Source organism: Pogona vitticeps, chromosome 1 (assembly GCF_051106095.1).
Source record: "Pogona vitticeps strain Pit_001003342236 chromosome 1, PviZW2.1, whole genome shotgun sequence".
NCBI classification, from domain to species: Eukaryota; Metazoa; Chordata; class Lepidosauria; order Squamata; family Agamidae; genus Pogona; species Pogona vitticeps.
This window is the reverse complement of record NC_135783.1, coordinates 24295097-24309723: the sequence shown is the minus strand read 5'-3', so window position 1 is coordinate 24309723 and position 14627 is coordinate 24295097. Positions and strand designations below refer to the sequence as shown.

The window sequence follows — 14627 nt, the reverse complement described above, 5'->3', positions numbered from 1 at the left end:
GGTTTTGACTAGATGTGACCCTCTGTTATTGCAAAGTCCTGTGAGCCTATCTTTGTTATTCTCATGCCATTGCAGTAGTATACCTGAAAAGCTATAATCCAATCATTCTAGATATTTTTCTGAATCCAGTTTTGGCGTCTAGAATGTTTTGCTCAGTATATGGCATTCCCCATATTTGTTGGTATATTCTTGTTAGGATTTTAATAGATTCAGGCTCTGTAGCATAGACTAATTCTCTTGTTATCCCATGTACTCCAGTTAATTTGTTTCATGCAAATACTTTGAGAAAAGTTTCCACTTCCTTTTCTAAAAAGGCAGATTCTTCATCAAAGAATTCTCCAAAGCAATCTGCCATCACATTTCTTCTGTGTAATATATTATATAGAGATAACATATAATATAACATAAAGTAATTGACAGCAGTACAAATTAATTGTAAAGAATCTAATACCTACTATTTAAATAGTTTAATTAATATCTCAAAACTAATCTGTGCTGTATATTATTGCCAATAATATACATTTCTTCTGTGTGTTCAGTAAAAATTTCTGTCTTTACAACAATCCATATGTAACTCCATAGTGAATATTAAAAATTTGTGTCCTCTTCATTATTATGAATACTTTGCTGAGTACTTTTCCTGTGTCAAGTTACGCTGTAAAATATCAAGCCAGACATTAAAAAACATCAGTATGAACATGTAATACAATTGAAAATGATATAATACTATATATGTGTGGAACTCTGCTTGTACAACTGTTGTTGTTTTTTACTTCTTCTATAGCTGTTGGGCCTACAGGACGGCACATGGATATAGAAGGATGTAGTGCGTATTTCCAGATACAGTATATGGTTATGCCACTTTTAGGACTATCTAGAGAAGCTGTCAGCTAGAACGTTGTGTGTTTCATACAGTTTGAAATTAGTTAATATTATCTTTCAAAGTGTTGTAGCTCTATCAGTCCTTATGTAACAAAATTCTTCATTTCAGATTTTAGCATTCTGTTATTTTATACTCTGCTGTGGTATTTAGACTTTGCATACAATGCTGTCTTTTAACTTCTAGGTACAGATTATGGAGGAAAAACTAAAAGCAGCTAATGTTCAAACCAGTGAGTCAGAGACAAGGTTATATAAAAAGTGTCAAGATCTGGAGACTTTGGTGCAGGAGAAAGATGACATTATACAGAATTTGGAGCAACAGCTTCTACAGCAGGTTGGAAATGACACAATTGGTACTCACCTATTTTTTTTAATGACTTATACACAAATGGTGGTGTTGTGTGCTATCAAGTTCCTCCTGATTCACAGCAACCTGAATAGGGCTTTCAAGGTATGTGAGTTATTCAAGACACCGTTCACTATTATTCCCCCTCCCCAGAGTCTCCATGCCTGAGCTGAAATGTGGGTCTCTTGACTCCTAGTCCAACACTTATCCATTACACCACACTTACTCTAAGTAGAGGAAATAAGGGCCAGAAAGAGGAAAGAGGAAAATATTCTATCCTCTACAACATTCTTCAATTAAAGAAAAAGTTTATGATTCCATAAAGAGATCAATTTATAAGATAGTAAATCATGATCAGAAATATAAATGTAAATATAAATAGCTATTGCCTTGTTAAAGGCAACTGAATTATGCCCCCCCCCCCCGCTGTACATGTATCTTGTGCAAGGTAGCTGAAACATTCTCATTGGCTGGAATGGAGGCTTGGTTTTAATTTTTGTGTGTGTGTCTGAGAAGCTGGGTCTTAATTAGAAGTGCAGATGTCACTTTATTCTGCTCTTTTCCTGTAGAGGCTACTTTTGGTAAGGGCACCAGAGTTGATTGTAGTTTCCATGCTAAGTGTTTTGGGTCATTTTAATTACAAAGGCATAAAGTAGCTTACTCTCAGGTGGCTGAAGCAGGTTTTTAGGGTTAAGCTACAAGTGTCAAAAAAGTTGCTTTGTCATTCCAGAAACAAATAAGAATACAAGAGGCAAAAATTATAGAAGAAAAAGCAGCTAAGATAAAAGAATGGGTGACTGTCAAACTCCATGAGGTGAGTCATATGCTGACTGTGTAAATGGTACACTTAATAATACAGGCCTATATCTATTTACCTAAAGGTAAGCCCCACTGAATTCAAAGAACTCCTACATATTTGAATGCAGGTTTGCAACCTGCATAATGGTCACACTAGACATTAAAGGGAATATCCGTGTCTGAAGGCAAAATATATAGATAAAGAAAATCACATGCTATAGGAAACAGATATCTTTCACCCTTTGAAAGAACATCTCTTCTAAAAGAAGTTAAATGTATTGTCCAGCTTAACTGTCTCAGAAAGTTAAAAAAATTATGACTGTCCTTTGAATGTAAAATTTTATTGTTCAACTCATCAGTGGGAGCTTGTATCTATATGCTTTCAGCTGGAAGTAGAGAATCAGAACCTTCGCCTGATCAATCAGAACCAAACTGAAGAGATGAGAGTATTGCAAACTAAATTGCAAGGTAAATAATACAAATTCTCTGAAAGCAACTTGATGTACTAATATTCTGTTATTAGGAAGAAATGCAAGCAAATACTACAAGTATCTTTATATCAGTATGGATACGAGTACAGACATATAACAACTTGTATTTGGTACTGGTGCAAGTGGAAGTGATGCTTGTACATTGTAGACCTTCTCCATTATAATGCCTCTTATAAGGTCACTGCTATGGATTAAAGACACCTTCAGCAGAGTCCTGGTGCTGAAGAAGGGAATATCGGGTGGTGGCTATTTATACTAGTAATGAATGCAACTTAATATTTGAGTTACTTTTCTTGTCAAAGGTATTTGTGACAATATGCAATATTAAAATGCAGTTTGTTTGCACTTAAAACACTAATGTGTTTATGTTCCACCACATTGGAGCTGACTTTCAAGATTTGTATTTGAGTAGTTGTATCAGGGCTACACACACAGTGAATTTCCATGGTCAAGCAGGGATTTGAACCCAGGTATCTGGGTTCATCAGCCTGTCCATTATGGCACACTGGCTTTCTCACATGGGCAAGGAAGGAGGGATGGGAGGCAGGAAGTCCTGAAGGGGATGAGTCACATTCTGCACAACCCAGAGAAAGATAACTTGTGAATTCACTAGGAGGGATTTTCTTTTGCCCATGCTGGACATTTTTGTCTGAGTTAGTCCAGACAACGTTGGCTGTTCCCCTACACCAGCCCATCCGAGTTTCTTGAGGCCCTACATATGCTGGTAGTTGTATTGAAATAAATAAACTTATCAGTAAGTGGTATTAGCATTAAAATAAGCATTTCTGAAGTCAAAATACTTTTTATTTTACAGCATTTAAAATTACTAAATCTTTTGGCATAGAAAAATCAGAAAAACTGCAGACAGTTTTGTAACAGAGTAGACTTCAGTCTAGATGGGCAGGGTATAAATTGAATAAATAAAATAAATAACATTTTGGCTTATCCTAATTAAGAATGGCCCAGCTGTGCTTTGTGGATTTTCCCTGCCTGTGAATCAGCATGGCTACTTTTTTCTTTTTGTGATGACACATAACACCAGAATCCTTTAGGTGTTGATATTTGAATTATTACTGCACAGAGATTCAAGGGAAGAAGTCCGTTGCTTCGACACAGAAGCCTGGAGAAGGCCAACGACTGAGCAGTTTGACTTTTGGATGCTTCTTAAACAGAGCAAGAAGTCCTCAACAGGTTCCTAAACCTGAAGACACAAGCAGTTCCTTATCAAAGCAAGTTGAACCTGCTGAAGATAGCAAACATCTAGGTACTTTAGATTTAATTTTCAAACTGACCAGCATTTGAATCATAAGCAAATTTACCAGGAAATAACAGCCATTGATTTCAGTAGAACATACTTCCACAAGAATTGTTGTCCACGTAGAGTCATAAATTTGCCTAAGCCTTCCAACATTCAATTCTGTCTTAATTGTATTTATCAGTTCTGCTGGTTTGTATCTCTCTGCTGTGTTTCTGTTGATTCTGCGGTTCTTAATATAGTGCTCTTAATATTGTGACAGCTGGCTAGATAGCTCAGTGGTTTAGATGTCTGGTTGTGGAGCCAGAGGTTGGGAGTTCGATTCCCCATCGTTTCTCTTGTGAGCAGAGCCAACCTGTGTGGCCTTGGGTAAGCTGCACAGTCCCAGGATGTCCCCAGAAGAAGGGAATGATAAACTACTTCTGAATATTCTCCACCTGGAAAACCCTGAAAAGGGATGCCATAAATCAGAATTGACTTGATGGCACATTATTATTAATATAATGTTAAATACAATAGAAATCTGTTGTGTCTACTGTATTTAACATGATAAACAGGCCAGAACCCTATTGTTAGCATAAAGTTTGCCTAAGTAGCCAGAGTTAATTTGAGTAACTGATGAGATATCAGTGTACATCTCAGTCAAGCATGTGACCAGACACATGACTGAAATATTCAGGGACTGAGAAGTGACCACAGTTAGCCATGACAAGTTATACAGTCCTTACATGAATATCAGTAGGATTCTAGCCAGTTTATTATATTCATTGTTTTTATGTGAGGGAAGGGGCACCATTTTTATCAAGTCCTTAATGTAGGGGGAAGGTGGTTGGTGTGTGTGTGTTTAAAAACAAACTTTCAAATACCACTGTCGTCCTTATTCCTTACCAACCCATAGTTGCTATCTTTTTAAAACAGATACACACTGTAGTGGTGGATTTAATGTAATGTCCAGATCAACTCTTAATGTTCCAAAACCTTCCAATGTTCATATTCCATAGCAAAGTGAGAACATTCTGGCTTCTGGTTCTCTGTTTTGAACTTGTAGGGCTTTCCAGCAAGTCCAGAATAAAACTCTGTGTGTAACTATCTAGTGTTTTGATTAGATGTACTTTAGGCTGCTGTATTTTATTATTGCAACAAAAGGAGATAGCTCTTCATATGTACCAGAATGTGGATTGTAGAGTATACCGGTCCTCTTAAGTATGCTGCTTGTGGTGGGTGGGGATGTAGCTCATTTGTAATTTTGTTCTATTCCTTGCTGTACTTCTTTTCTACTTGTGTGTTCCATGCTTTCAAGTCGTAACTGACTTACAGCAACCCTAACAGGGCATTCAAAGTAGGTGAGATATTCAAGGAGTGAACACTCCCCCAGTGAGCAGTTCCACTCCCCCAGTGGGTCTCCATGGCCAAGTGGATTTTGAACCCTGTTCTCCAGAATCCTAGCCCACTGATCTATCCATTACACCGCTTTTCCTTCACTCTTTTAATTTAGGGAATGCATTCCCACTTACAGTCTCAAATGATACTGCACACTGCTACTAACTCATTCTACTCTATGTGTGGATAAGGTTGTATTTTCCTAGAGAAAAGCTGGCAGTATTTTACACAATCTTATTTACTTACTTTCGTAACTGCATCTATGTTTCTTTCATTGAATATAAATTTATGTCTAAATGAATATAACCTGCACAATTCGATTACAAATTAGTCTGTTTATTTCATTCAAAGAAATGTTGCCAAATACATGGTTTGCTGTTTTCCAGAAAAAGAAATCCAGGAAACTTTTGTTGATCAAGCATATGGGAGTAATAGAGGTCTGAAGCCGTTGCAGCAAAGCTCTTGTGTGCCAGAACAAAGGCAGGCGGTAAAATCAAAAGATCTAGATAGTAACACGTCAAAGAATTCTTGCATTACAGTAAGTGACTGGAGCTCTGATGAGGAGGAAGGAAGCAAAGGAAGATCAAAATCCAGGTGTGTATCTACTGTTTCAAGTCATACATCTGAAGAAGGTACAGGCTATAGCAGGATTGGGAGTGAAATGTATTTGACTGCCTCAGATGACAGCAGTTCTTTGCTGGAAGAAGAGAGTTTTCAAGCTCACGAAAATATGAATAAAAAACTATATTCCTGGCAACAAGGATTACCTTGGAAAAATCAGAATCATTTACTTGGAAAGAACAGGTTAGAATCACTCCATGAAAAGAAAGATCATGATAGTTTTTCAGATGAATTGAACAAAAGATTCCAGTCCCACAGGCTAGATTACTCTTCCTCCTCTAGTGAGGCAAATACACCAAGTCCAATTCTTACTCCTGCTCTAGCTCCTAAGCATCCAGCATTGATGTTGACAGCAGACTCTCGGCCTGGCAGACAGCTTGATTCGCCATCTAATTTACCGCCTCCAAAGCTGAGGACTCCAAGTGTTTTTACTCTAAATGCAGTCCTAGCCAAAAAACATTTTAGCCAACCTCCACTGTGTTCAGATAAAATGTTTGGTAGAAACAGGAACGCTATAAGCATGATACGCCCGTTTAAGCCTCAAGAAACAGACATTGATCAGGTGGATGGTGAAGGTACAGATGTTCTGGAGAAGATGGAGATTAACTGTAATGATGAACTCTTTACTTACGACTCCTGTGAGACACAGAACGCAGAAGCCCTGGATGCTGGTGACACAAGGAAAACGACAGGCAGCAAGCCTCCGACTCCTCCACTCCATCGATTCCCTTCTTGGGTAAATCAAATTATATATAATAACATTTCAGCCTATTAATTAAACAGTGGATTTAACTTTTAATTTTTTTTAAATGCCCAATAAATCTGCTGTCCGCTTTAAATGTGAACGTGTTTGCCATCTGTGACAACAGTGCATTACATGCAGGGCCTTCTTTAAAAGCATCAATTCTATTTGACCTCTCCACGGACAGAATTACTCAGTTACAAATAGCTGCATTTGTTGATTTTGGCACTCAAAAATACACATTCATGGTATTTCGAAGAACAGATTAGTTAGGCTTAAAAATCTGAAAATAAAAAGCAGATCTGTGATGTTTGCCATTGCCTTCACTGGAACTTTTCAAAATCCTTCACAGTCCTTTCTCTTTGTATCAAGTCACAGAATATATCCCGTTCTATTCTGTTCCACCTCCTGGTCTCTAATGAACTGGTTATATTCTGTAACAGCCACTTTGCCATTCTTAATGCTTCTGAGACAGAAGTTTCTAAAATAAGTTTCTCCCAGGATGGTCCCCTAGCAGAGGCAGACACAAAGCTGGGCAGGCATGCCAGAATATTGCCTCCCCCTTCAAAAAAACAAAACAAAACATTTTCCTTCCCGTCCCACCCCTTCCTGGGTCATCAAGGAAGCTGTTTTGGCTCTAGATCAGTGTCTGCTGTCAGTAATGGACTGGATGAAGGTGAATAAACTGAAACTTAATCCAGACGTAACAGAGGTGCCTCCTGGTCAGCTGAAAAGCAGATCAAGCAATAGGGATGCAGCTCCCTCTGAAAACATAGGTACACTGCTTGGGTGTGCCCCTGAACCCGGATGCCCAGGTTTCAGCAATGGCTAGGAGTGCATTTGCACAGTTGAAACAAGGGTACCAGCAGGGTTCTTCCTGGAGATGGCTGATCTGACCATGGTGATATATGCCATAGTTATATCCTGGCTGGATTACTGTAATGCACTCTATGTGGGGCTGCCTTTGGAAAGTGTTCCGAAACTTCATTGGGTCCAAAACACTGCAGCCTGATTAAGTTACAGTTGATTCACTTTCATCCAGTCCGTTACTGACACAAGGTGCTGATCTAGAGCCGAAACCCTGCAGTCAGATTGATACCTGGGGTTGCTTATAGGGACCTCATAAGGCCCCTGCTGTTGCAGCTCCAGTAGCTGCCAGTCCATTCCAGGCACAATTCAAAGTGCTGGTTTTAAAGCCCTAACGGCTTGGGTTCAAACTATCTAAAATACTCTTATCTCCCTTTATGAGTCTGCTTGGGTGTTAAGATAATCAGGGGAGACTTTTCAGTCCCACCACCTTCATAGGCATTTGGTGGGGACACAGGAGAGGGTCTTCTGTGTTCTTCTTCCCAGACCCTGGAGGGAGACCAGGCTGGCCCAATCTTTGCTGTCCTTCCACAAAGACTTTTCTCTTCAGACAGGCTACTCACTGTCTGAGAGGGTTTTTTTAAAAAATGGATTGCTGTGCCTTGTTGCTTTTAAAATTCTTTTTAGTATTGATTTTATTTACCGTTTTCAATATAATATTTATTTAATTCCTTTTTAATATTTGTATACTCAATTTTTAAATCTTGTCTTTTTAGTGATGTAAGCTACCTTAGATCATTTTTAAGGAGAAAGGTAGCTTTTTTAAAAAAATAAAGAAACCCTCAAGAATCAGCTTTGAGAGCCAATTAATATTCTTGCTCTCTCACTGTGCTTGTTTACCCCACTCCCTCAAAATAAATAAATAGCCACACAATCAAATAGCACACTCTTGTTGGCTAGAAGTAACACACAGCAAATGTACAGAGGTGTACTTTTATGCTACACCTGCATAAGCGGGATTCTAACCAATTAGGCTTAAATCCAGTGTGATGACCATGATAGCATCTGAAATTTTTATCTATCTTTTCTGCAACTGTCTAAGCACTGAAAATGTGCTGGTACCATTTTTCATTCCTTCAAGATATCTGTCATATGTGAATTATAGAAGAGAAGAAAGGTTACTCCCTCTTCTATGATTATATTTGCACTTTTAAATCTGCTTCCATGGGCACAATAGCAGTCTTGGACACAGCCCTGAGGGAGCATCTTCAGTAACATGACAGGAGGTGGGTGGACAAAAATATCAAGAGTAGACAGCAGCCTGTAACCTTATCACATATCTATAAAGCATTTGTTTTCCGAAAATTGCCTCTGTTGTTACTCAGCAGAAGAACCTCCTTATAGCTGACAAAGCATCCTGTCCTATTACAAAGTTCAGGGAAGGTAAAAATTCCATGGCAGTTGGCATCTTGGGTAGAGTCTTCAAAATGATCTCTTTCAAAATGCTTTCATGAGACTAGCTGAATTACTGCCAATATTGACCATCCATCTCTTGAGAAAATTTGAATGAAGGGTTGTGGGTGGGAGAACTGTAAAGTAGGATTACAGCATTGAACAGAATCCTTTTGGTATAAGTTATGCTTTGGAACTCTGGTGATGTTGATTTTCCAACTTTAGAGTCCTGAAGACTTCTTGAATGGAGGGGATGCATAAGAATCACCGGAACCTGGCCGGAGGAGAATAGGAAGTTTTCAATTCCTCCCAAATGGCCACAGCATAGAGACTTTGCTCAGGCATAACTAATGCCAGCAGGATTCCAGTCATATGGTTTTTAGGGTTTGATTGTTGTGCTTCTAAACTTAAATAAGATGTTGATTTTACCGTAGGAGCTCAATGGGAATTGGTCCGTTGATTAAATGTAAACATAGCATAAAAGTTGTGGAAAGAAAGCATTAAAACATTATTAAAAACCTTGTTTTTGTGTCAGGAAAGCAGAATTTATGCTGTAGCCAAGTCAGGCTTACATTTTTCTGAGGCCTTCAGCATGGACTCTTTCAGTAAAGGTATGTTGTCAGAACTGAAATTACAAATTTAAATACAAGCCTTACCTCTTATGTAGCAATGCCTAGGAGTGGTGTAATATAATCTGGTACATTTTGTTAAAAGGTACCTCCTAAAGGTGCTTTCTGTGTATTTGTATCTATCTATCTAGCTAGCTAGCTAACTTTGAAGAATAGTCACTGAAGAAGACAGAATTTTTACCTGAATTAACTCATATTGCTATTTCTTAGTTATAGCCATTCCTGCTGTACTTTACTTACTTGCTGTATATATTATAAAATTATCTAATTTCATCAGCTCTAGCTAAAACGTTAACCCTGTAGAAAATGTGTCCTTCTTATATAAAAGAGGAGTAATGTATGGCCTTCTGTGCTTTATAAGTCTATATTAGCCAGAGTAAAACTTTGTCCAAGAGTTCAGTCAGTGAGCAGCCTTTATAAATACAAACAGACCCAGTGTTTTTAGATTCTATTTTGAAAAAAAAACACAACTATTTATTTCAGGCTGCTCAACTTCTTATTCACCGTCAGGACTCTACACGTCATTAATATACAAGAATGTGACTACACCCGTCTATACCACTCTTAAAGGGGTAAGCATTTTCTTTAAAGTGTTGTATCAAAGATGTACAAAATATGTCATTTCTTATGTGTCACAAGCCTCTGCTTGTACTGGAATTTCTTTTTAAGTGCTGGAAAAACAAATGTTATTGCTTAGGAAGAATTATACATGGCTTGTCTCGGTGTTTGCATCCCAGAGCATGATGACTTTATGTAAAATCAAGATGTAATATCCCAGTTAAAAACTACAGTCTAAATTTCAGGACTTTAAAAGCTTCCTCCCTCCCCAATATACAGTACATTTTATAATATTTTATTTTCTCATATGTATCTAATCATAATGCTAGCTCTGCTGCTTATTTTTATTTTTTTAATATGAAGAGAGTTAAACTGTGAAACAAAAATGCTAAAATACTTAAAGAGTGGGAGCCGTCCAGTGGTGTATTAGAATTTTACAGGCAAAACCTGAACACGTTGTTGCATTCAAAATGCAGCAGAGCCAGAAATATTGATGGAAAGAATGTGAATGGAAAGAGCCAGATATTGAATACTAAACTTAAATATTCCACTCAGCTTCAGCAAAATATTTTATGATATGGGAGTAAAGGATCTGATTGGTAGTCCATGTGAGTAGGAAAATACAGCTGTTCGGTTGGAAACAGTGAGGAGCTAACAGCTAAACATTCCTATACCAGAAAATTATAGCAGCATCTACAACATGACAGTAACTTAAAATGGGAAACAAATAGTGACCCATCCCCCTACAGACTAACTTTCACAGAACCCTCTATGCATATCAGTGGACCAGTACTTTCAGCTGAGCAGCATTTCTGATTATCAAACAGATAAAACATAGTCAGAATGCCAATCAACATTTATTCAACTATAGCCTGCAACTCTATAACTCCTTCGATTTATATATACAACAGTAACAGTATCATTTCAAACAGCTGTGACTGTCATGGTATAAAATTTCACAGTTGTAAAATGAAATTTAATTTCCAGTTTAGAAGAACTGTGCAAGGTTTTAAGAAATAGCTTGTTCCTTTCTGTAGAAAGCAACACAAATCAGCAACAACCCATTCTTAGATGATTCCTCTGGCTCTGAAGAAGAAGATAGTTCTCGATCTAGTTCACGGACATCTGAATCAGATTCTCGAAGCAGAAGCGGCCCCAGTAGTCCACGGGCTATGAAACGAGGTGGGCAGAATGCTACAATAATGTCAAATTGTTCCAAATCCTTTGAAAGACTGGTGACTTGATTGATCTTGAGGGTGAGGTTAGAATATTTTTCATCACTTAGTAAAACAATGAATAAAATATATATCTACACATCTCTTTTAAGTTTCCCATAACAGAGCAGATGTGTGAAAGGAACCTCTTCTTTTAAATAATGGCTGAAATCCTATTGCACTTGATGTAGCGAAATTACACTTGCAGAAGTACATACCCTAGTATATGCCTTATAACACAATGGACTGCACAACAGACCGTACAATTGAGCACATTGACCGAGCAGTTGACCACATGATTAATCATCCAGATGCTTCCTAGATGAGACTTCCACTTTGGTCCAAATTTTACAATAGCTTGTGCAACTTCACATTAAGCAGGCATAGCTACATTACAGGATTTTAGTCACTGTATTACAATATGAATTTCTAAGACATTCATTAGAAAATATATTTGCCTATTAATTGCTCTATCATTTGATGTATAGTCGCCATGCTTTACAGTGACAAAGAACTTACTGATACAGTCCATGTGGCATAATGACGCATATCTTTTTGAGTTTCTAGAACACTGGAAATCTAGGCATATGCCAAAATTCAACGTTTGAGTGGTTAATTTAAGAGTCCTTGATGTTATTCAACTAATCATTATACTGTATAGCCAAAAGAAAAAATATTGAAGAGCCTACTGTGACTTCAAGTCAACTCTTTAAAGAAGATGCTGTATTAGTATGAATAAGCCATTGTTTGTATTCAAGCTGACCAATAGTTTGTTGAACAGTCAATGCTAATGATTTTAGAGTGAAATAGAGTTGATTTGGGAATAATGATAGAATGAACTTCCAGCAGAGTTGTCTGTTGCAGCAAAAACAATAAATGCAGTAACACTTTAAAGGCTAACAAATTTATTATATGGGGACCTGTTTTGGACTACATAGTCTACTTCCATAGGGGTACAAAGTATTAACCATAGGTTTAGGGATTAATATATTATATATAATAGGAGATAGGATTACTGACAGGATAGGATTAGTTCACGTTCACAGGAGAAACTAAATGCAAAAAGCACTGACAAAAACAATTATGTTACTAATAGACATGGGGACGAATAAAAAAGGGATTGCGATATTTGTCAGAAATCGCTGATTTGTTAAATATTCATCCCTTCATATTCATGGGCTCCAGAGACCCTGACAAATACGAAGGGATGTATATTGCCCCATTTTTATTCATCCCCCATATGAAGAGAGGGAAGGCTAACCTTCTCTCTCTTTCTATGGCTTTCCCATTCTGCCTACCGGTCCGCTGATCAGCAGCCACCCCCCACAGCCTACCCCCTGCCCATTCCTCTCCTTACCTTAGCAAAAAACCCACTTTCGCCACTCCCCCTGTAATCGCCATCACCGTCGTCTCCAGCACGCCTCCACAGCCATGGCCTGTAGAAAAGGACACTGGCTGCCCTTTGCCAAGATGGCGGCTGTAACGTCACTTAGGGAAGGGAAGCTGCAGCTGCCATCTTTGTAAATGGTAATTCAGAAGTCTCTTTTCAATTTCACTATATTTGCATCTATTTATTTTTGTTTCTTATCTGTAGAATTGCTGACACCACAAAGCATGTATCACATCAAATGAATGAACTCTTTATGTAATGGGTGACATTCTGCCCTCTTGAGATTCATTTTATTGTAGATGAGGAAAGCTGAAGGTAGTATGAAGGACACTATGGAGTTTTTAAAAGCTAATTTTAGTGAGCTTAAGGAGACACCATGGTCAGAAATATTCAGAGAAGGGAGTTCACAAAGTAAAATCACAAATTATTGCAAAACCAAAAAAACTGTGCTATTTTTATATACTTCCCCATAGCACTTAAAACATTCTTTGGGCGGTTTACAAGTTAATTGTGCAGGCTACACATTGCCGCCTCCCAGCAAGCTGGGTAGTCATTTTACTAACCTCGGAAGAATAGAAGGCTGTGTATAATCATTGAAAATTCTCCAAGAAAAGATTAGGTTCCCTCAAAACTGAAGGCTGGGAAGAATTTATCTGTCAAGATCCTCAGTCATCCAGGTGAGTTTGTCTGGAAACTGAGTCATGGCAACTGGACTTCTTTCTTATTAGGGTTGAACTGTTTCGCTACTCATGCAAGCAGCTTCTTCAGTCTCAGGAGAATTGGTAGGAGACCCTTGATATATCCTCCATGTTGGTTTCACTTCCCCCTGGTCTGAATAGGTTTGTTAGACGAACAAAGGACTGGGAGTAAGTGATAATCCTACTACTGGGGTCTTTCTCCACCCATTGTCATGGGTCGTTAACGGTGGTCTTTCTGGTGTGTGTAGTCCTGGCCCAGCTCTCCTCAGACTGAAGAAGCTGCTTGGATGAGTAGCAAAACATTTCAACCCAATAAGAAAGAAGTCCAGTTGCCATGACTCAACTTCCAGATGAAGGCTGGGAAGTATGGTCACCACCTTCAAAAGGACAACTACCAACTGGTCATCTTGTTATGGATGCCAGAATAATTTCTGGAGCAAGTTATTTAAATAGTCAATCCATGAGCACTTAGAAAATAATATTGTCGATTACTAAGAATCAGAATGGATTTCTCAAAAACAATCCAAATGCCAGATTAATCTTACCTATTTTTTTGTTTATAGAGTTAGTAGCTGGGTGGTGGACTATAGCCATAAAATATCAACAATGGTTTATTGTCATGCTGGAGAGGCGTGGAATGTTACAGAGGTCTGTCCTGGATCTAGTAGTGTTCAGGGTTATCCTCATCTAATGTGTTAGGTGAAGGGGTAAAGGGATACTCATCAGATCTGTAGATAGCTTCATAGTGGTTCGAAGGTGGTGATGGTAATATTTCAGAGGACATATTAGGATTCAAGATGACTGTAACAGACTGAAGAACTTGGGCAAAGTGAAATGCGTTTGAAGAGGGAAAAATATATCTGTTGCAAGCAGAGGGCAGGTGTCTTACAAGTAAAGAAGCAAAACAAATCAAGCTTTTTAAATACATAACTGAGACTCTTCTGAAACTGAAGTTTTGAGTGTGTACAAGTGACCGGGTTATATACCTTCTCACCTTATACTTCTAAATGTGAAAGAGGCTTCTTTATTTCCTAAATCACAGTTTGCCTATGTCTGCTGCCTGAAGGATGATAGCCAAGCCTGATTGCCGTTATACGTATTAAAAAACATATAGTTTGTTGAGCATCTCTATTTAGTAAGTAGTAGGCCATTGACAAAGTGTGAATGCCCCCCCCCGGACCCTAATAATACATATTAAACCTATCTAGCAAGTCATGTGAAAGAAATAATAATTGTGTAATTTCAGAGCAACTGACTGAGATTTTTTCACTGATTATTTACACAGATAACTGAAAATAAAAATGAGTCTATGCAAAACTGAAAGAACACATACTACTGGTGTATAGTGCTGTCCCTGAGGAGGA

At 38.1% G+C, this 14627-nt stretch overlaps 1 protein-coding gene across 2 annotated transcripts in view; it reads left to right on the top strand.

Annotated features, from left to right (window-relative positions):
* The window catches only part of PLEKHH2 (pleckstrin homology, MyTH4 and FERM domain containing H2), a 77333-nt gene that overhangs the window by 30401 nt on the left and 32305 nt on the right, over positions 1-14627 (top strand). For both annotated transcript variants that reach the window (XM_072989509.2, XM_072989503.2), the window contains exons 4-11: positions 1067-1216; positions 1959-2042; positions 2413-2494; positions 3599-3781; positions 5539-6509; positions 9310-9385; positions 9887-9975; positions 10999-11143. In XM_072989509.2, coding sequence (XP_072845610.2) covers positions 1067-1216; positions 1959-2042; positions 2413-2494; positions 3599-3781; positions 5539-6509; positions 9310-9385; positions 9887-9975; positions 10999-11143 — 1780 coding nt within the window. The remainder of the gene's footprint in view (positions 1-1066; positions 1217-1958; positions 2043-2412; positions 2495-3598; positions 3782-5538; positions 6510-9309; positions 9386-9886; positions 9976-10998; positions 11144-14627) is intronic.